We start from the raw sequence: 22,108 nt of genomic DNA on the forward strand, positions 1-22,108 counted from the left end.
TCGAGATCCCGCATTTTTTAAAAATGGAAGGTTCCGGGCTTCGGTGGAAGAAGTCGGTGCAGATGTGGCTGTACTAGCAAGAAAACTGGAATGAGAAGTGGAGCCGTAAGACAGGACTGAACTGCTACCATGTCTTGATAAAACTTTCAACAGATAAGGAGCTGCTTCTCGCGGACGGACGAGCAAAGATGGGATCAGGACTGACTCCAGTCCTCAAGGAGCATCACAGGCCGCAGAGAAAGTGTTCTTGAAAAGAAGAATCCATCCATGCAGCAGACTTCACTGTCTGCCAAAAAAAACTCACCTGACTCACTTTATAGCGAGTTCTGCTTGACTGCAGGGACCCGGAACCGAACCCACAATACCTCTAAGGCACACCTGTATTATTTAGAGACTGTGATTATCCCCAACTCTCTTGCTGCCACTGAACTATCAACCATTCCATACTTCTTGGGTTTTCCCTTTGCCCGGGGTCCATCCAGAAGGAGGGTCTGCACGGAGATGTCAGCATTGCCCCATCCTATGCGTGGATCCTGGCTGTTTCTCTCTACTCGTTTCCATGGGGTGACTCGACCCATTACTAGCCTCTCTGAGGGCTGTCCCCGAGAATCTGTGTCTAGTTCCGAGGTGTCCCGCGCAAAGACCCAGAACTTTCCGCCACTCCTCTGTACTTGGGTGATCCACAGGCACCTGAAACTCCTGCCCGGTCCTGGCTATCTTGGGGGTTGGAATCACTGACTTAGTCAAACACCTGGTCTTAGTCAATGCTTCTCCCACACAACCAATCCTTCCTCAAGTTCTTTTGAAAAACGAAAACCCGAAAACCCCCAAAAACCAAAAAACAGAAAACCCACGAGGAGGAAGGGATTGTTTCTCCACATTCATGTATGTATTAGTTTCGCTTATCCCCAGATCAAAGGGAAGGTGTTTTTTATTCGTATTTTTATTGCATAACGGGCCTCAGTGAAAGAAAGAATGGAATATGTACCTTCCAGCGCCCACCCAGAAGGTGTGATGCTGCTGCTTTTTCCAGTGCCGGTGACCCCAGGAGAGGTATTATCATTTTCCCCCATTTCACAAGTCAGGGAAATGAAGCTCAGAGAGAACCTGCCCCCAACTCTCCCAACTTTCTTGGATCTCTTAACTCTCTGAACCCAGAGGCTGTGCTCTTAACGACACTGACACACGTACCACCACTGGGTCCCCGTGTCTGCCTATCTCTCTTCCCTTTTCTCTTCTCAGAAACAAACATAGAAGCAGCTTGGGCTCTTGGAGTCTTTGAGTCAGACCGGCTTGAATTCAATCCCAACTTCAAGGTATTGTTTAAAAATGAAGGCTCTTTGGGGCACGTGGGTGGGTCTGGTCAGTTGAGCCTCCAGCTCTTGGTTTCAGCTCAGCTCATGATCTTGGGGTTGTGAGATGGAGCCCTGCACTAGGCTTTGCGCTCAGCACCAAGACTGCTTAAGACTCTCCCTCTTTCTCCCTCTGCCCCTCCCCGCTCATGTTCAACACCCCCCCCCCCAAGTAAATCATCAATCAATCAGTCATAAAATGGAAGACTCTGATACCCATTCCTCTAGGCAGTTATATATACATAAAGCCTTTATCCCAGCGCCTGGCCCCGGTAGCTTCTCTGGGGGTCCTCCCCTCCCCGCCACTTCCTTTTCTCGGCCACCTCCCCGAGGCACTCACATAAACCTGAGCTCAGACTCCCGGCGGACCAAGACTTCCCGGAGGCGCTGAATTTTCGCCATCTCCAGCTCTATCTCCTCGGGCATCATGGTTGTCTCTGCCATGGAGATGATGTCCAGCTGATCTGCGCAGGAGACACGAAACGTGGGTGTCAAGAACCCAAGGCCACCCGGTTTCTGAGGACCATCCTTGTCCTCGGTCCAGGGAGCAGCCTAGCCCCAGCTCCCTGGGCGCACCCCGAGGGCATCCAGATGGCCCTCTGAGCCACACCTGTGCATTTAGGAGTCAAACCTTTGGAAACCAAAAAACACGCTTTCCATGGGAATCCTGTTAGGATGGCACGGGGAGGCTCAGATGGGCTCACCAAACCTGCTCGCGGGTATCTGTGTGGCTTTACGGTCCCTGACTGGTCCCAGCTCCTGAGCCTCTCTTTGTCCCTTGTCCCAGCTTCAAGGCCAAGGGCAACTTCAGGCAGAAAATCATTTTATTATCATTCTTTTACAGCAATACTAGTATCTTACAGGAATACTAAGTAAGGTAAGGAATAGTAATAGGAAGAATACGAGTTTGTTGTAGAAAATTCAGGTCATACAGTTAGGCAAAATAAAGGAATGAAGGAAAAAGTCATCCATACCCCCGCTAAGAGAACCCCAGAGAGAATCACAATCTACATGTTGATGGAAATTCTTCCTGCCTCATATTTATTTGATGTACATTCTTCCCATATATATATGTACATATATATATGATCATTTATTTTATTTTTAAGAAGATTTTATTTATTTGACAGACAGAGATCACAAGTAGGCAGAGAGACAGACAGGGGGTGGGGGAAGCAGGCTCCCCGCTGAGCAGAGAGCCCGATGCAGGGCTCGATCCCAGGATCCTGAGATCATGACCTGAGCCGAAGGCAGAGGCTTTAACCCACTGAGCCACCCAGGCGCCCGTATATATGATAATTTATATAATTAGAATAACTGTATATTAGAATAACTATATATCATATAACTATATATGATAATTTATATGATTAGAATAACTAGATGATTTTATATTATATATGCGGTATGCATATTTAGGGTAATACATCTGGGTTTTTTACACGCTTTCCTGTGGGACAAAACGGAATTTCATTGCAAATGAATTTTGCATTTCATTACATTTGCATTTCATTACAAATGAAGTTTCCAAATGGAATAGTACTCAGCCACGAGGAAGGAGGATATCCTTTGGGACAACATGGATGGATCTTGAACACCTTATGCTAAGTGAGGAAAGGGAGACAAAGACAAGTACTGTACGGCTCTGCTTCCCTGTGGAAGCTTAAAAGTCAGACTTGTAGAAAACAGTACCACGGTGGTTACCAGGGGATGGGAGGGCGGATACAATTGATGTAGTTTAAGATTTCTTAAGGGTACAAACTTGCAATACGGAGTAAATACACATCCTTTTTTTAAAAGATTTTATTTTTTTTATTTGAGAGAGAGACAGAGATAGTGTTATGAGAGAGCATGAGTGGAGAGGAGCGGGAGAGAAGCAGTTGAGGTCATGATCTCATGGTCTCCCTTCCCGCTGAGCAGGGAGCCTGATGCGGAGCTCGATCCCAGGACCCTGGGATCCTGGCCTGAGCTGAAGGCAGACGCTCAACCCACTGAGCCACCCAGATGCCCCAACAGCCATAACTTAAAAAAAAAAAAAAGAAAACTGGAAAAATGTATGCTACAATGTTAGAGTAGTTAAAAATGTCCACAGACACCCACACCCTTGTATATCTGTATTTCCACCATTACCCAGGTCCAGTTCCATAGAAAGCTAGGGGCTCACACTTTATTACCTGTTCTTTTCACATAACCTATCGGGAGCATTTCCCCACATCCTTGGATGGTCCCCCCCCGCCCCCCGCAGCAGTGGGAAAGGTGGCGTGGTCTTCTATTTGTGGCTGTATCGTGAATCACTCCACCAGCCCCCGGACGTTTAGGTTGTTTTCCATTTCCCCCACCATAATCAGCCCTGTGACGAGCATCCTCAACGCTCAGTCCTTGCGTGCATCTCGGGGGTGACTTTAGGCCACGTTGCCGGTGTGAATGGCTGGTTTTAAAGGCTGCAGTATCCCAAGATCTTTCACAGAGAAAAACAGATAGAGAGGGGGACATAACATTGCTCTAACGGAGGCCGACTGCACACGACCCACATCTTTCTCTCTCCTTCTACGCCCAGCACCTTCTGCTGCCTGGCGTCTGTCTTTTTCCTTACCTCCAAGTCGAAGGTTTGGAAAGCTGCCCTCTCTCTACCTGTCTCCCTCCTACGACCTGAAGCCCTGACCCCTGATCTGGACCCCTGACCTAGGGCCTGGGGATTTGTGATTTGCAGATTTCCCTTAAGTTGAGTATTTCCGGCTTGCATCTCGAACCGTTGCCCGCTGCCAGAAGCCCACACGGCTGCTTTCTCATCTGTGGGAAACTCCTGACCCTCGGTTCTCCACTGGATACCAGGTTTGGGGTAAATTGCCTTCCCTCATGTGCCCCCTAACACGTCTGTTCCATAAGCCTCCCCTCCACCCCTCAGAACTGTCCGTCTTGCTGAGGAAGCAGGAGGAAGGCCATGACCTACCAGTGATTCTGACCTTGAAACGAATGACCTCACCAATGCTCTCGGAGGTATTTTGTAATTTGTAAGAGAGAAACCAAGGGGCAAGACCAAGAAATGAGTCAGGGCAAAGAAACTGTGGTATGGCCATCCTGGGCCCGCTGGAGATCCTGTCTCCACTCGGCTCGGCCCCTCAGAGGAACATCTGCTTCTCTTCATACTTTCTGAGAACTCCCGGGTTTTCCAGCATGGACAAGGCGCGGTGTTGAGCCAGGAGGAGGGCCGAGTGTCTAGATGGGTGGTGGGGAGGTGGGCAGATGGAGGACATGCGAAATCGGGGTTATTCTCTAGACCCTTCCCACAGCCCTCCAAGCATGGCATGTCCTGAAGACGAGCCTGCGGTCAGGCTGAGCTGGGGGTGGAAACGGGGGTGGAAGTGGAGACAGGGAGAAGGAAAGGGGTAAGAGTCAGAAAGAAGAGGGAGAAGGAAGGGGATCAGAGGAGCTGTCTCAGATGTCCAAGGAGGAATTTTAGGAGTTGTCCATGTGACATGCTGAGTCAGGACCTCAAGGCTCCCGGAATCAGATCTGGGGACTTATTGTGGCCACCCCTCCCTGAGACCGGATGGCTTCCGGGGCTGGGGCACTGAGGGCCGACCTGAGGAAAGAGGGAAGAGGGAAGACACAGGATAAAAGCAGTAAGGTTTATTGAGCATTACTGTGTGCCCAGCTCCAGTCAGGCTGGAGGCCCATGTTGAAGGAGCATGGACTCTGGGCACAGGGCAATAGAGGGTTGTAGGGACCAGGGGTGGGGTGGGGGGTGCATTCAGGTGGCTCGGTTTTGAGCCCCAGCTCTGCCCCTCACTCCCTGTGTGGCCCTAGAGAGTTAGTTGACATCTCGTGACTCAGTTTCCCCCTGAGTCATGTGAGGACACCAGAGGGCAGTTGCGAGGATGAAATTAACGGAGGCCGGTCAGCCTCCATGTGTGGTTACCATGCCCTTGGCCATCACCACCAGCCCGCTCTGCCCTGCTCTCTCTTTTAGTCCTCACCATACACCAGCAGGATCAAGATGTTCTCTGTGGAACAAAGAGGGAAACAGAGGCTCAGAGCTGGCAAGGGAAGGAGCTGAGCCCTCAACTACCTCCAAACGCAGGTACTTCACCCCATCACCGCTGCCCTTTGTGCAAGCAGATGTTTTAAGACCACCTCCTGCTGTCCATCCTCATCTTAGAGTCAAGGTCAGTGTCTTAGTTTCCCAGGGCTGCTGGAACAGATCAACAAAATTTGGTTGGCTCAAAGCAACGGGAATTTATTTTTTCTGAGTCCTGGAGGCCAGTAGTCCCAAATCAAGGTGTCAGCAGGGCTGTGTTCTCTCCAAAGGCTCTGCCGAGGGTCCCTCCCTGCCGCTTCCAGACCCTGGTAGCTCCTGGCCATCCGTGGCCTGTGGCAGGATTGCTGTAACCTCTGCCCTCCATGTTCACGGGCCATCTTCCCTGTGGCTCTGCATGTCCCTTCTGGGTCTTTTTCTGTAAAGACCCTATTTTCAAATAAGGTCACATTCTGAGGTTCTGGGCGGATGTGAATTGGGGGAGGGCACTATTTAACCCAGCACAGGGATGAACGGCCATGGGCTTGTAAGTTCCCTGAAGGCCACGTCCCCCTCTTGGGGAGCCTTGATCACTGCTCCTGGAGCCAGCCCTCGCTGGAAGCAGCCGGGGTGCCAGGAAGCAGCCAGGAGGAGGGGCAGAGGTAGAGATCCGTGGTCTGAGGCCAGTGATAGCTGCGTGACCTTGAATGAGTTCTTTACCTCTTAGCATCTCTTCCTGCCTTTTCCAGGAGCTACCATGTTCTATGCTGTGCTGAGGCTTTATATGATCTCACTCCATCCCTATTTTATACCTGATGAATCAGAGGCTTCGAGAAGGAAGGGACTTGGCCAACATCACACAATCAGAACATTGCAGAGACAGAATGCAAACCCAGGGCTCAATCTCTCTCTCTGTCTCAAGCACATCATATAGCCTCTGGGCCAGGGCTAAAGACATTTGTGGTTGGGAAAGTGTGTCATTAACCACCCCGCAGAGATAAGTATCCTCATTTCTCACTTGTGGTTCAGATGCGCAGTCTGATTTCCATGGACAGAGGTTGAAAATGGCCACGTACCCCGGGGCAAAATGTGGGACAAAGACTTACTCACACCCCATGGATTGGCATTTTACCTCCCTCCTCGAGGGAGGATGGAGGAAATGGCTCAGCCAGTCTCCAGGTGCTGAGAGGAACATTCAGCCTTGACCTGGGGCCGAGAATAGGGCTGATACCTCTGTTGAAAAGTCTCGCTCCTGAGTGCTTTCCTTCTCCTGGAGAAAGGAGCAGGCACTGTGCTGGGCTCACAATAAGCCTCATGTCAGTTAATCTTCACAGCATCCTGGGTGAGGGATTAGTAACTATGGTCATGGGCCAAAACTGGCCCCCTCCCTGATATTGCAAATAAAGTTTTATTGAAGCATTGGCCATGCTCATTCATTTACATATTATTTATGGCCGCTTCCACTTTACAAGTACAGAATGCTAGAGTTTTAACAGCGACAGAGGCCACATGGTCCATAAAACCTCAAATATTTGCTGTCTGTCCCTTTATAGAAAAACACCTGCCCTAGAGGGTAGATACTATAATTTCCTGCTTAAAGATTAAAAAAAAAAAAAAAAGATTTACCCAGTAACAAAAAGAGCTAACATTGATTGAATATTTATTGGATTTTAGGATCAAATCACCTTATTTGATTCTCAAAATAGCCCTACTTAATAGCACCCCCATTTCACAGACAAGCAAGCTGAAGCTCAAGAAAAGGAATAAAGGGTGCCTGGGTGGCTCAGTGGGTTAAGCCTCTGCCTTCGGCTCAGGTCATGATCTCATGGTCCTGGGATCAAGCCCCACATCGGGTTCTCTGCTCAGCAGGGAGCCTGCTTCTCTCTGATGCTTCTCTGCCTACTTGTGATCTCTCTTTCTGTCAAATAAATAAATAAAATATTTTAGAAAAAAAAAAAGAAAAGGAATAAGAAGAGCTGAAATTTCCAGTCAGATGTGTCCTACTCCAGAGCCCTTGTCGTAATAATCACATTCATTTAAGAACTACCTCCCCACTTAAGAACTATCATCATCATCTTGACAAGAGAGAAAATTGAGCATATGGGGAGTCGCTGTTCTCAAGTGTTAGCAGGCGTGGTGATTATCTGAGTAGCTTGTTAAAAAGGCGGATTCTCTTCTTCTACCCCGAGAGGTTCCCCCCAGGGATTAGGCTAAAACAGGGCTGGGGAGTCATGTCCAGGGAACTTCCGTAGAAAGCCTCCAGGCCAGACCCTGAGAAACGCTGGTATAGGTTTTAAATAAATGAGCGTCACACACAGTCGGTTGCTTTTCAGTCTGAACTTGCAAACAGAGCTGGCGTGATGGGAACCTTCCCGTCAACATTTCCCAGCTAGAGGGCAGGCATCCAACAGCTGCCGATGAGCGTGTCCAGGAGGACAAATCCTGGAAGAAGATGGACAAGCAGGGCGCCTGGGTGGCTCAGTGGGTTAGGCATCTGGCTTCAGCTCAGGTCATGAGCCCAGGGTCCTGGGATCGAGTCCTGCATTGAGTCCCACTCCCTGCTCAGCAGGAAGTCTGCTTCTCCCTCTGCCTATCCACCACCCACCCCCCAACTCATGCTCTCATCTCTGTCTCTCTCTCTCAGACAGATAAATAAAATCTTAAAGGAAAAAAAATGACAGAGACGCTAGAGAAGACGTGCCCATGAGTCTCCAGGACTGCTGTATAGAGAGAGCGCCAAGCACTAAACCAAGGAGGTCCCCAGGGCTCCAACTGGGACTGCCGTCACTGAGCTCCCGGGAGCTGAGTCACTTCTGGGGGATGAGGCAGCTAAATCCATCTTTTTATCCCCAAATGCCACATCAGGGAAACGCATGGCTCACAAGCCCTGCAGCGCCAGCTAATAAGAGCTGAGCACTGGGCATGACTGAGATGCACCTGCATGTCTCACCATATACCTCGAAAATTGAAAGCAGTCCAGGGATGGGGTGGGAGCAGTGGTGGTGGTCGTAGATGAAAGCGGGCCATCTCCTAGAAGCTTGAGATTTAAATGGGGGCAAGGAAGGGTAAAGCCATGCCAGGGAACAGAGAAGCCTTCCCTATAGTCTCTTTTCCAACCATGGGTCCAAACAGGACTTTAAACCCAGCATCCCCCAGACCATCCCCTACTTCTTTCTGCTTTGTAACTTTCATGCACCTGGTACCATATGCTAGCACTATTACCCTTGCTTTACAAACTGCTAAGATGTGGCTCAGAGAGATCGTAAATCATGGGCTAAAAAATCACTGAACCAGTGAGTGCCGGAGCTGGAACTCCGACCTGTGTCTGAGTTCAAAACCCACGTTGCAGATCGAAGGGCTACAGACAAGCTTTTCCAAACTGTCCATCACTGCGTGGATTTGCAATGGGCTGAATGGCTGTTCTCACCCCAACCCTCCCCTGACTCATTTCATAGGTTGAAATCCTAAACCCCAGTGTGATGGTATTAAGAGTTGGGCTCTTTGGTAGGTAATCAGCGTTAGAGAGGTCATGTGGGTGGGGCCCCATGATGGTATTAGCGTCCTTATCAGACAAGACTACAAGCTGACTTTCTCTCTTTCGGCTTTCCCCTGCAAGGACACAGCGAGAAGACTGCTCTCAACAAGCCAGGGAGGAGCTTTCACCAAGCACCACGTCTGTGGGTGCCTTGATCTTGGACTTCCAAGCCTCCAGAACCAGGAGAAGTCAGTATTCATGGCTTAAGCCCTACAGTTTATGGAATTTTGCTAAAGCTGCCCAAGCAGAGACACAATATTATCATTTACTCAATATTTCTTTAGATTGGCTTTTTTTTCCCACTCAAATAAGCTCCTTAAAGGAAATTCGTATTGTATCCGTGAAGAATAAGTCACTATTACTTAGCATAATTGGGAAGTAGCCATAAAAATAATTCCAGTGGAAACAAACCAATGTTGTTAAATTCTGGCTAAAAGCTCAGATTGAAGCCAAATTCTTCCTTCTCAGCTAGGTGGATTAGCAAGTCCTAGAAAGTGAGTAAGTACCCAGGAGGTATGAAAGGCAAAGCTTTCTCTGGTAATCATAAATGTTGATAATTAGGGGAGGAAAAAAAATGATTTTGCAACCATGTAATTTGATGTTGTTTGATGCTAGAAGCATCTGAGTACCACTGGGGGTACCCCGGTCACCCACCCTAGAAAAGCAATCATACACTGGGATTCTAGCCCTGTGGGTTGCAAGGGTATTAGAGGTCATTCAGTCAGTCTCATAGCCCTGTCCAACAGGGTGTGACCGGACACATCAAGATTGGGTTCTGAGAGTCCCTTGACAAACAGCAGGAGGCCTACGCTCCAGAGTTGTCTCTGGACAATGGAATGAGAACACAATAAGTCACAACCATGCGTCAACTTTCTCATCCAAAGATGCATCAGTCAACTGAGTCATTATTCCAACCCAGCTCATATCATGGAAGCAATTACGTGAGTGGACATACTAATCTCAGCCCCAACGAGCATTTATGAAGTATCTAGCATCCTTAGAATGCCCTCAGAAGGACACCTGAGAGAAGGGCCTTGGGGATTGGCTGTGGGGTTGGGGGTTCAGTGTTACGAGGAGCCCCTCCCACCTAATACAACCTTTTCCATTGGTTGAATTTTTTTTAAAGATTTTATTTATTTATTTGACAGACAGAGATTACAAGCAGGCAGACAGGCAGGCAGAGAGAGAGAGAGAGGAGGAAGCAGGCTCCCCGCTGAGCAGAGAGCCCGATGTGGGGCTCGATCCCAGAACCCTGAGATCATGACCTGAGCCGAAGGCAGAAGCTCAACCCACTGAGCCACCCAGGTGCCCCTCCATTGTTTGAATTTTTAAATAAACTTCCCATTTTGGAATAATTTTAAGTTTCTAGAGAAGTTGCAAAGATATCACAGAGACTTCCCATATATCCTTCGCCTAGTTCTCCCGCCATTGCCAGCATCACCAAGACACTGATGTTGTTGCGTTGCTTTTGGCTCTATTTGAATTTTAGCATGAGCAGGTGTAAGTCAAGGAGATTAAAAAAAGAAAGAAAGAAAGAAAGAGCAAAGGAAAAGAGTTGGTGGATACAGGCACTGTGGGAGCCAGGACAGCCTTTGAAGAGGGCAAGCGAAGGGGATCGTTATGGGCATGGGCTTTGGGGTCTCAGGGTTGGCTCCTATGCTGACCTTGGTCTCATCCACTGATGACTCTGGGCCTCAGTTTCTTCATCTGCAATGCAGGAACAGTCACACCCATTTCGTAGGTAATTTGTCAAAGTGCCAGGCACATAACAAGTTCTCTCTCTAACTCCCTCTGTGATATTTGCCCTTGTTATTCCTTTAATAAGTATGCATTGGAAACCCACTTTGTGCCAGCTACTTCTCTAAGCAACGGGGATGGAACAAAACAGACAAGATCCTTGCCCTCATTGAGCTGACCTTCTAGGAAGGACCTTACATATAGGGAGGAAGGTCATTAGTATACCATCAGCCAATCCCCGATGGTAGTAGATCTAGACAGATTCTAGTTCAAGTTTTGCTTCTATCGCCGAGTGTGTGATCCAGACTCACCACTTAATCCTCCTAATTTCAGTTTCCTCTTGGGTAAAATAGGTCTCCCATCTCACAGAGCTGCTGCTCAGGAGGGGACATAAGATGTGAAGTGCTTGATGCTATGCCTGGCATGATAAAGGGTGCTCGGTATCATTCTGACTACCCTCACATGTCCTTGCCCTGGAAGAAGCCAGACTGACACGGGGAAGAAGACAGGGTGAGGATCCTCAGATCTGGAGATCAACAGGTTGCATCTGGGCCATTCCTCTGTCCCTCTAGGTAAGACTTCAATCCTCCAACTCCACCTGCCCTGGAAGTAGGGTCCAGAGGGTTCCTAGCAACCCTCTGTTGAGAGCCATTCTTGGCTCACCACTGAGCGTACCCATGCATGTCTTCTGACCCATTAGTCTTAAATCCCAGGGAAATATATCTAAGCCCCATTACTATATCCTGATGCACTTCTAAGGCTCCTGGTGACACCCCTGCCTTTTATTGTCATCAATCATTCATGGAGGAAAGAAGCTCATCTCAACCCCCAAACACTGCCTTAAGGGATGCACCAAGCATCTCGCCTTCTCGCTATAACGGGAATATTATAGGAAACAGGCGGTTGCTTTTAATGAGTCATCATTTCCCAAGAAGATGCAGTAACTGCTTTTAATTCCAGCACTCCCGGCTGCTCCATTCCTCCCCGCCCCCCACCGCAGCCTGCCTCTTGAAGGAGGATGCCGCTGGGTCCTGCATGCCCCTCCCGCTGCACCAGGCCTTCCTGAATGTACTCTATACTCACAATCACCCTGCAAGGAAGGTTTTGCAGCTGAGGAAGCTGACTTGTCTCCAGACCTTGTTCTGGAGACAAGTTCTGCACCTTATGGTTCTTAGTCTCTGTTGTGACCTTGGGCTAATTGTTTAGCTTCCCTGAGTTTCTGTTTTCTCAGCCACATCTAACTTGTCCAAATGGCAAAAGTTATTGGGAGAATGCGCGCCCAGCCCTGGGGTTAAAAAACACAAGCCACAGCCAAGCCGACTTGGGTTTAAGCTCTGGCTCTGTCCCTTTCTAACTGCCAACCTTGGGCAAATGATTTAACCTCTTTAAGCCTCAGTGTCCTTATCTGTAAAATGCGGGTAAGGAAGTAGAGCACGAGAACATCGAAGGCTTGCTCTGAAAAGTCAGAGACTGAAGCTATGGCAAGGGTTTAATCTCAGCCTTGCTCAGCAGCCTCCAAGCATTTTGTTTAGACCCGAGTCTCTCATCCTCACCACTACCGACATTTAGGGCCAGATCATTCTTTGCTAAGGGGGCTGTCCTATGCCCCCTTAGCAGGGGGCATGTAGGGGCAGTAGGATGTTGGCAGTGTCCCTGGCCTCCACCCACTAGACGCCAGGAGCATCCTCCCACCAACCCCAAATGTCTTCAAACATTTGCAAATAACCCCTGGGGGACAAAAGTGTCCCTGGCTGAGAATCACTGGTTTAGATCCACTTTTTCAGGAGAGCTCCTAGGAACACCTTACTTCCTGTTTGCTATACAAGGTAATATGCACAGGTTTCATAGATTAGGCTGTGGGCATCTTGGAGGTGCCATTATTGAGCCTACCACAGTCTATGTAATAGAGAAGGCCGAAGAAACCTACATGGAGGGTCCTAGTACCGGGTCATTATCATCTTTGAGGGAAGAAACTATGGTCTGTAGGGTGGGGACCTCAGTGAGGGATGTGGGACAATGAAGCAGAGAGACTGTTTTCCAGCTCACTGGCCATTGTCCATGTCACCCAGCTCAGTTCCAGCAGCCATGGCACAGTATTGTTTAGCTGATGTCATGAATCAACTCAGAATGTTGGCTCTGTCCTTTATTGGCTAGTGCCCCTGGACAAGTAATTTAAATTCTTTTGAGTTTCCTCTTTCTCACTAAAGTGGGTCTAACAATACTTGCTTACAATATTAGTTCATTCCATACTATTTGCACAGTTGGTGCAGGGATTATGCAAGCTAACCTACTGTCAGTATCCATCACTTGTAAGTGAGGACAATAATAGAAACTACACAATGGTCATAGTGAGGGCTGAGTCAGAGATTTTAAGGCTAGTACATCAAAAAGACCAAGTTAGATCTTGATGAGTGTCAATTATCATTCACCGTCACCATCATCATCACCGTCATCATCACCATGACCACCATCATCACAGTCACTACCTCCATCATCACCATCACCACCACCACCACCATCACCACCATGACCATCATTATCATCATGACCATCACCGTGACCACCATCATCACAATCACTATCTCCATCATCACCATTACCACCATCATCACCACCATAACCATCACCATCATCACAATCACTACCTGCATCATCACTGTCACCATCATCGTCACTATCCCCACCATCATTGCCATCACCACAACCACACCATCCCCACCACCATCACCATCATCATCAAAAGAGACAGCACCCCACCACAGACACCATCACAGCTGGAGCTATGGGTGGCAAAGCACAGAGGAGATCAGTCCTTTGGGAGCCCCTCTCCCTTTTACCTTCTGTCCCAGAACTCTGTTCATTGGGAATACCCCACTCATACACCATCCCATCTCATGCCTTCTTAGGAAGGATGAGAAGCACCAAAAATCTTGTGCCCCACCTACATCATCCACAAAACCAACATTAAGCCTGGGGTGGAGGAGTGATACTAAGGTAATGGAAATAAATTCTTTTTTTTTTAAAAAAAAAATTCTAGAATATCATCCTTCAAAGAATCATCTTGGAATGCTTTATGTTTTTAATAATACCAACATTCCTCGAGCCTTTTAAAACTTCTTAGACTCTTACATGACTATTAAATCCTTTCTGGAATATTGAGAGATATTAATAAACAAACTCTTTGATAATTACTTTCAAATCAGCTTATGAGCCACTGAAGAAAAGCAGTTTAGCGCATTTAAATTCATGTTTTTATATTCGCATGATCTGATTACCCACTTTATTTGCACAAGCTGGCTTGGAACGACTTTGGGTAGTTCCAAAAAATCAAACTTCCTCTCCAAGGCAAAGCTTTATCATTACTGGGCTGTTGACAAGATCTCAACACAGACTGGGACTACAGATCCAAAGGAGGATTTCTAGAAAGGTTTTCATCTGAATAATGTGTGTGTTACCATCAAGGTGGGACTTTGAAGGAGATGACACATGAGTTCTGGCAGATTATTTGACAATGTGTAATGTCATTTTTCATTACTTGGCATCCTCCCTCCAACACTTCTAAGTGACCTTCAATGAGTCACCAAACAGCTCTGTCATATTTCTCCCAGCCCCGAGTGGAAGGGCTTGGGTTGGTTTCAAAAGTCCTTTGAGACCATGTAAGAGAATCAGATATTCTTACTAATTCAGCGGGAGTTGGTAGAGATGTCAAATTTAAACTGTGGAAATTGATAACCTTGTAATAATAATAATATGATTATCTAATTAAAATTTCATAAACATGGGGTGCCTGGATGGCACAGCTGGTTAAGCATCTGACTCTTGGTTTCAGCTCCAGCTGTGATCTCAGGGTTCTGAGATCAAGCCCTGTGTCGGACTCCATGCTCAGCACAGAGTCTGCCTCAGGATTCTCTCTTCCCCTCTCCCTCTGCCCCTCCCACTCATGCTCTCTCTCTCTCAAATAAACAAATCTTTAGAAAATAAAAAATAAAATTGCACAGGCAACTAATATTTTCTGTAGTACTTTTCCAGGTTCATTCTATTATTCAAAGCCCATTAAAAAAAAAATCCTCCAGCCCAGCAATCTCAGAACAATTTCACGAATATAGACGATTATGAATCTATCCTGAGCTGTGATTCATGCATCTCTACTAAGACTCCCTAACACTTGCAATTTACAAACCAATTCAGAAGTAGGTGAAGGGTGAAGGTCACGCAAGGATGGCTAGAGAACCAGATGGTGCTGCTTAAAACCATGCTTGGTGGGGCTAAAATTATTGGGATCTAGAGGAAAATTAATTGCAACTGTCTAAAGTAATATTTCAGTTTTTAAAAATTGCCTAGCCTGGAAATCATGTGGCTCATTTCATCCTTCACTGGCTGGAAACTTAGGGATAAACTGCTTGGAGAATATTATTTTCATTCAGAGAATGCCAGAGAGGGGAATCGCATGGGATAAACCATGTATGAATAGGGGTGATTTGGGTGTGATTCAAGGTGTCTTAGGGTCAGAGAGCCTCAGTCAAGGAAGCCAGTGCAAGGACTGCATGCGAGCATGGGTAGGCCAAGGTCAACATTCACCAACACAGAAGGCACGCTGGGATGCCAGGGGCAGAGCTGGATCATGGGAGAGGAAGGAAAGAGAAGCCAAAGTGGAGATGGAGATTCTGGATGGGAAGTCCAGCATGAGAAGTATGCCATGGCCCCACCATGGAGATCAATCACAGAGACAAGAGTTTAGGACTTTTTTTTTTAATTAAAAAAAATTTTTTTTTAATTAACTGAAATCCAGACTTTGTTCGGAGTCCCTTAGTTTTTACCTAATGTCCTTTTTCTATTCCCGATTCCATTCAGGTTACCATGACATTTAGGGTCCTCTTGGCTGTGACAGTATTCCTTGTTTTGGATGATGACCTTGACAGTTTGGAGGGGTACTCACCAGCTGTTTTAGAGAATGTCCTTCAATTGAGATTTGTCTGATTATTTCTCTGATATTTATACTGAGGCAATGGGTTCGAAAGAGGAAGACCACAGAGGGGATCAGCCATTCTCATCACCTTCTATCAAGGGCACATGTTCTCAAGATGACTTATCCATGCTGATACTGACCTTGACCACTTGGCCAAGTAGTATTTGTCAGATCCCTCCACTGGAAGGCTGTTCTTGCCCTCCGCCCCACTACCTCCCATACTGTCCTCTTTGGAAGCAAGTCACCAAGCACAGCCCACATTTACAGGGTGGGAAGTTACGTACACCTCCCTGCGGGTAGACTCCGGGGTTATTTTCAAAATCGGAAGAAAAATATTCCCACGGTAAAAGATGAAGAGGATCACATGCAAATGGAGCAAAAGCCCAGAATTTCTTGTGTGTCCCCTCTTGAACTGGAGGGGTGGCATCGAGCCAGCTCCTCCCAGCAATGCTTCAAGAGATGCAAAAATTATGTCCAAGGGTCAACTTGACTTCAGAAAAACTGAAGACACCAACAAAACAAAACAAAACAAAACTGGACACCAAAGCAAGGCAGAGGTTCAAGCAGATCGTATTCTTTTCATAGGTTCTGATTTTTTTCATTCAGTTCATTCATCCTTTTTGAACACTCAGCGCTCTGTCCCCTCGAGTGGCCCTTCCTCTGTGGAGTTTTGGACAAATGACATGGCTTCCCATGTCATTGGGTGACTCTCTGTTTGTTCAACATAACTACCGTACACGAGCCAATGTTCCAGAAGCTGGCCTATGGAAATGAAACCTCCTTCCTACTGGGGGAAGATGGGCAACAAGCAAGGGAGATAGATAGGATCCTTTAAGTTGGCTGGATTACATAGTGAGAAATATGTGCTTATGAGCTACCAAGCGATGGATGGGGGACCCCTTCTGACACTGGGGTCTGGGAAGGCTGCTCTGAGAAAATGACATCTGAGCTGCCATCGAATGGCCAAGAGGAGCAGGTTTGAGAAGATGGGAGGAAGGACCGCTACTGGCAGACAAAGCTGTGGGTGCCGAAGCCCTCAATGGCTACAGGCTTCATATTCAAGAACAGAGAGAAGGTCCATGTTGCTGGAGCAAAATGAGAAAGGGGAGCAGCGCTGTGGGAGGCAGCTATGGGAAAGGGCCAGGGCTGGATTCCTGGCGGTTTACCTACAGAAGGCCGTTTCACGGGGGCAGTGAGGAGATCTGGTGGTGGTTTCCACAGTTGCTGTCTCCTAGAAGAGAGCACACAGCGGAGGGAACAGCCCAGGGGAAGCCAGCCCAGCCTCCTGCCATTGCCTCAGATTAAATGCATCACAACCCGTGCAAAGTGCTTAGCCCAGGGCCTGGTCATTGCGAGCAATCAGTAAATGCAATAAAATAAAATAAAACCAAGGCAATCATTTCAAATGCAATTAGGCACATGCCTGCTGCTTTTCCCCACTCAGCAGCAATTGGTCCTGTGGATCTTTCTGAGAGTGGGACAGCCCACAGCCCGCTGGCGTCCCGTCTTCTTCCCACAGACCCGGGTCGACCGGCCTGGGGTGTGGCATTCAAATCATGAGGAGGCAGAGTGTTTTGGGGCGTACACCCAAGCGCACCCAGTGGAGTCCGAAACACCAGCCCAGTCCTCAGTTAGCCCTGGAGGGCATCCAGAAGGTTCCTTGTGAAGGCCAGCAGAATGTGGCATCCCCAAATTTGCGCCCTTGGCCTAAGAATTGTTTTGAGCTAAAGGCATTCAAGAAAAAAAGCAAACGAATGAGAAACAAAGAAAGCTCTCTGCCCTTCCCTGATTTGCCTGAAAGTAGGACGTCAGTCTGCAGAGGTGTATCCTTCCCCTCACTATCAGGAAGGGCAGAGGTTAATCACCAGAGAGAACTCTAGACCATTATCATTACCAGACAAATCTATAAAACAAACTCTGCTGAAAATTAGCCCTTCCCTGACATGAATTTCCCACGTTCATTTACCTCCCCACGATGTACTGCCTGGCAGCTCCAAGTCAAGTGACTTGTCACTTCTCTAAAAATTTATTGTTCTTTTGTCCCAATTGTAACCACTCCCATGAGCTGCTCACCATGGAGGCCGTGTGTATGTGCAATGCACATGGTCACAAACTTCTGTTCATTCCTCTCTTGTAAATCCATCTTTTGTCAGTTTAATTTACAGACTCCCAGCCCAGGACCCTAATGTGCATAGAAGAAAAAGATTTTTTTTTCTTCCCCTACACCTGCTTGGTGCCTTTTTTTTTTTTTTTTTTTTAAGATCTTATTCATTTGAGAAAAAGAGAGAGAGAGAGCACAAGCAGGGTGGAGCTCCAGAAGGAGAGGAAGAAGCAGGTTCCCCACTGAGCAAGGAGACCAATGCAGGGCTCGGTCCCAGAACCCCGAGTTCATGACCTGAGCTGAAGGCAGACACTAAACTGACTGAGCCACCTAGGCACCTCCCCACTGCTTGGCATCTCTTAAAGTGGGTGCCAGGAACTGAGGGCTGAAGTCTGGTTCTCGCATAAGTTGGGGGAGAAAAACAGCCTGGGAATGAAGAGTACCCCACTGTGAATGTGAAGTAGTGAAAGGTATTTGGGAAAAGGTAGGAAAAGCTCAATGCCATGGGGTAGAGAAGAGCAGGAGAAACTGTCAACAACACCCGTGAGCCTGGAAAACTCCAGTATGAATCATGCAGCGCCCACGTCAGGAAGGGGCTATTTGGAGCACAGCTAGAGTTGGACTGGGTCTGCCTTGCCTGAGAGGGACGAGGGGCTGAGCCAGCCTGTTAGCTATTCAAGTTACTGCTTCCCCCAAACAGAATTTCAATCAACAGAGTACTAGGAGTCTAGGCCACCTGAATGCATGGAAAATGAAAAATAAAACTTTCCATGGTTCCAGCTGTGCCAAGCCCAGAGGGTCTGCTCCGAGGGAAGCTGGAACCCGCAAAAAACATTTTGCCTAAGGGGAGACCAGCAATTCGTTGAGACAAGGGAGTTTAAAGGGCAAGTTCCTGCTGCAGGCTCATTTTGATCAGGGCATTTCCGCTCTAAATGTCATCGTGTGCTGTCTCTGACATGCAGTGGCCATCTGTTGATTCTGCCTCCCTGCATGCTTCGCCTTTCTTTGGTAATAAGACCCCGACATCCATTGGGGAACCAATGAGGCCACCGGCCCCCAGTCTTGGGGATTGTGGAGTGGCATAGCATTATGTGTCCCTAGCCACCGGGGCTGATTCTGATGGGCAAGGGGCCCCATGACAAAACACAAGGAATCCGGTCCAGAACTCTTATGTGAACTCTTGCAGGAAGAGAAACTCTGTCCAGTTTCCTGCTGGACATGAACCTGCTGTCACGTGGATCCTGAGAGCAAAGCCTTCATGGAAGGAGGTCAAGAACCAAGAGATGGGGGCGCCTGGGTGGCTCAGTGGGTTAAGCCGCTCGCTGCCTTCGGCTCAGGTCATGATCTCAGGGTCCTGGGATCGAGCCCCACATCGGGCTCTCTGCTCAGCGGGGAGCCTGCTTCCCCCCCACCTCTGCCTGCCTCTGCCTACTTGTGATCTCTCTCTCTCTGTCAAATAAATAAATATAATCTTTAAAAAAAAAAAAAGAACCAAGAGATGGGCAGCAACAAATGAGGTATTTTGAAACCCTGAATCAACCATTCCTGGATAAATAGAACCTATTGTGTCCTGTTTTTGCTTAAACATTTTGGGAGTCTCCTGTAGAGAATCACACCTTCACCTGGCATCTTTTTTTTTTTTTTTTAATTGTGCTTAGAGGGCTTTTTTTTTTTTGGTTTTTGTTTGAAGATTTTAGTTATTTATTTGACAGAGACACAGAGAAAGAGGGAACAGAAGAAGGGGGAGTGGAAGAGGGAGAAGCAGGCTTCCTGTGGAGCAAGCCTGATGAGGGACTTGATCCCAGGACCCTGGGATCATGACCTGAGCTGAAAGCAGATGCTTAATGACTGAGCCACCCAGGCATCCCACTCAACATCCAAAAACGTGTGAGGCTGAGCAGCGGGGGCTGAAAAATGCCACTAGAGTAACCCAGCTATGGAGCAAAGGGCGGTCCTAGTATTTCCCACCTGCCTTCCTCCAGAAAGCCTGCACACCCGGCTCCTAAGGCAGGGTCTGCAAACTGCAGCCTGAGGGCCAGATCTAGACCCTTCGGGTTTTGTGCAGCCTGGGAGCTAAAACTGGTTTTGATACATTTTTAAATTGTTGGGGGAAAAAAATCGAAAGGAAAGGACTGGATCATGACATGTGGAAATTATACAAAATTCAAATTTCAGTGTCCATAAATAAAGCTTTATTGGAACATAGCCATGTGCCCATTTGTTTATGTGTCGTCTATGGCTGCTTTCACACGGAGTTGGATGGTTGGGATAGACACCATATGGCTTCAAAGACACAAATATTTACTATTAGCCCTTTAAGAAAAGGTTTGCAAACCCTTCTCCAAAGGGGGTACTTTAGACATTTAGGAAAAGTGACTCTGTGACTTGTCTTTTATAAACGAGGATGTCGGGGCGCCTGGGTGGCTCAGTGGGTTAAAGCCTCTGCCTATAGCTCAGGTCATGATCCCAGGGTTCTGGGATCGAGCCCCGCATTGGGCTCTCCTCTCAGTGGGAAGCCTGCTTCTCTTCCTCTCTCTCTCTGCCTACTTGTGATCTCTGTCAAGTAAATAAATAAAATCTTAAAAACAAAAAACGAGGATGTCAAAGGTTTTAAGTTCCAAACTTCTTATGCTGATAAACTTGGTAAAACAAAAACAAAACCAAAAACAATTGGTCTTCCTTGCCAGGTAACATGAGCAGAATAGCTAATTATTTCCACAAGTTTGTTTAGAAGAAACTCCTATTTAAGGTTTTAAAGTTGTAAAATGAATTTCGATCTAGAATTCAAGCAATAATCTCAAAGGCAACAGCAATGATATATTCAATCTTAGTAATGGTTACTTAGCCCTATTTTTCCATACTCACAAAACTTCTCTTTCTAGCACTTTCTATTTTTTTCATATAATCTGATAAATAATCCAAGCCATGATTGAAATAAACTTTACTGTAAAGATAATAGTTATTATTTATTGTCTTTACTATTTGCCAGGCAGAATTCTGAACATTTTGCTTATATTAACACACTTAATGGTCTCAACCCATGTATCAGGTAGGTACTATTATCATACCTATTTGGTAAATGAGAAAGCTAAGACATGGAGGCAGGTTAATTTGCCTAAGAAGTTCACATAGTCATTGAATACTGGATCCAGTATTCAAACCCCAGGACTCTGGCCCCTGAACCTGTGCTGTGCTATGGGGTAGACCATCTCAGCTTTATCTAAAAGAGGTGACTGTAACAAGATCTCACTGTCATTGGGAATTTACTTAGGCACACCACACAGTTGACCCTCAAACAACACAGGGGCCAATGACACCCCACTCCCTACATAGTCCAATGCATGTATACCTTTCAACTCCCCCAAAAGTTAACTAGGAATAGGCTACTGTTGACCAGAAACTTGACCAGTAGCATAAACAATAACATACATTATATGTATCATATACCATAAAGTAGGCTAGAAAGAAAATAGTATTAAGAAAATCATAAGGAAGAGAAAATACATTTGTAGGACTGTACTGCATTTATTGAAAAATATCCTCATAAAAGAGAATCTGCACAGTTCCAACCTGTGTGGTTTAAGAGGCAACAAGAGATTGCCTTCGCCCAGTGTGGGTGGGCAGCGTCTAATTCGTTGAAGGCCTGAACAGCGCAAAAGGCAGAAGAAAGAGGAATTCACCCCTTCCTTTTTCTACTTCACTGACTGAGCTGGGACAGCACAGCTCATCTTCTCCTGCCCAAGACCTGGTGTTTATATCATCAGCTCCCCTGGTTCTCAGGCCTTCCTCTGGACTCAGACTGATTTACACCCCAGGTTCTCCTGGGTTTTCAATGAACAGATGGCAGATCATGAGAATTTCCAGCCTCCATAATCACATGAACAAATTCTTCATGATAAACTATATATACACATATACATATATGTATATATATGTTTATATATAGAGAAAAATCTATCTACGTAGATAGATACAGAGATATAGATATATAGCTCATGTTGAGTTTCTCTGGGCAATCCTAACTAACCCCCAAATCCTAAACAATATCCCCTTGGCTAAGTCGAATGGGTTTCAGTTGCCTACACCCGAAAGGATCCTCACACATAGCCCAGCTAAAGGCAAAACATCTTATATCTTCTGAATCATCAGCATGGGCCTCTCAAATAATGAATTTTCTGGATTTCTAATTACTCCCTTAGTTGTGTACTAACTAGCCCAGCTCCCAAGAATTACTGGTTTGCAGGTGGAGAAACTAGTTGAATATGCCTAAAATGGACAATCTGGGAGTTGGCAAATTGGTTTCAGGCTTTGGTTTTGTTTTTCTGGTGGATGTTTGTTTACGTCCCTTCTCTTTTCCCAAGAAGGAAACAAGCATCCTTCCCCATCTTCCTCCAGTGAAACA

General features: G+C 46.9%; 1 protein-coding gene across 1 annotated transcript in view; it reads right to left on the bottom strand.

Annotated features, from left to right (window-relative positions):
* The window catches only part of BMERB1 (bMERB domain containing 1), a 108,338-nt gene that overhangs the window by 38,353 nt on the left and 47,877 nt on the right, over positions 1-22,108 (bottom strand). The window contains exon 2 of the mRNA XM_059415270.1: positions 1,693-1,816. Within this exon, the coding sequence (XP_059271253.1) occupies positions 1,693-1,816 (124 nt within the window). The remainder of the gene's footprint in view (positions 1-1,692; positions 1,817-22,108) is intronic.

This window comes from Mustela nigripes, chromosome 11 (genome assembly GCF_022355385.1).
Source record: "Mustela nigripes isolate SB6536 chromosome 11, MUSNIG.SB6536, whole genome shotgun sequence".
In the NCBI taxonomy this organism is placed as follows: domain Eukaryota; kingdom Metazoa; phylum Chordata; class Mammalia; order Carnivora; family Mustelidae; genus Mustela; species Mustela nigripes.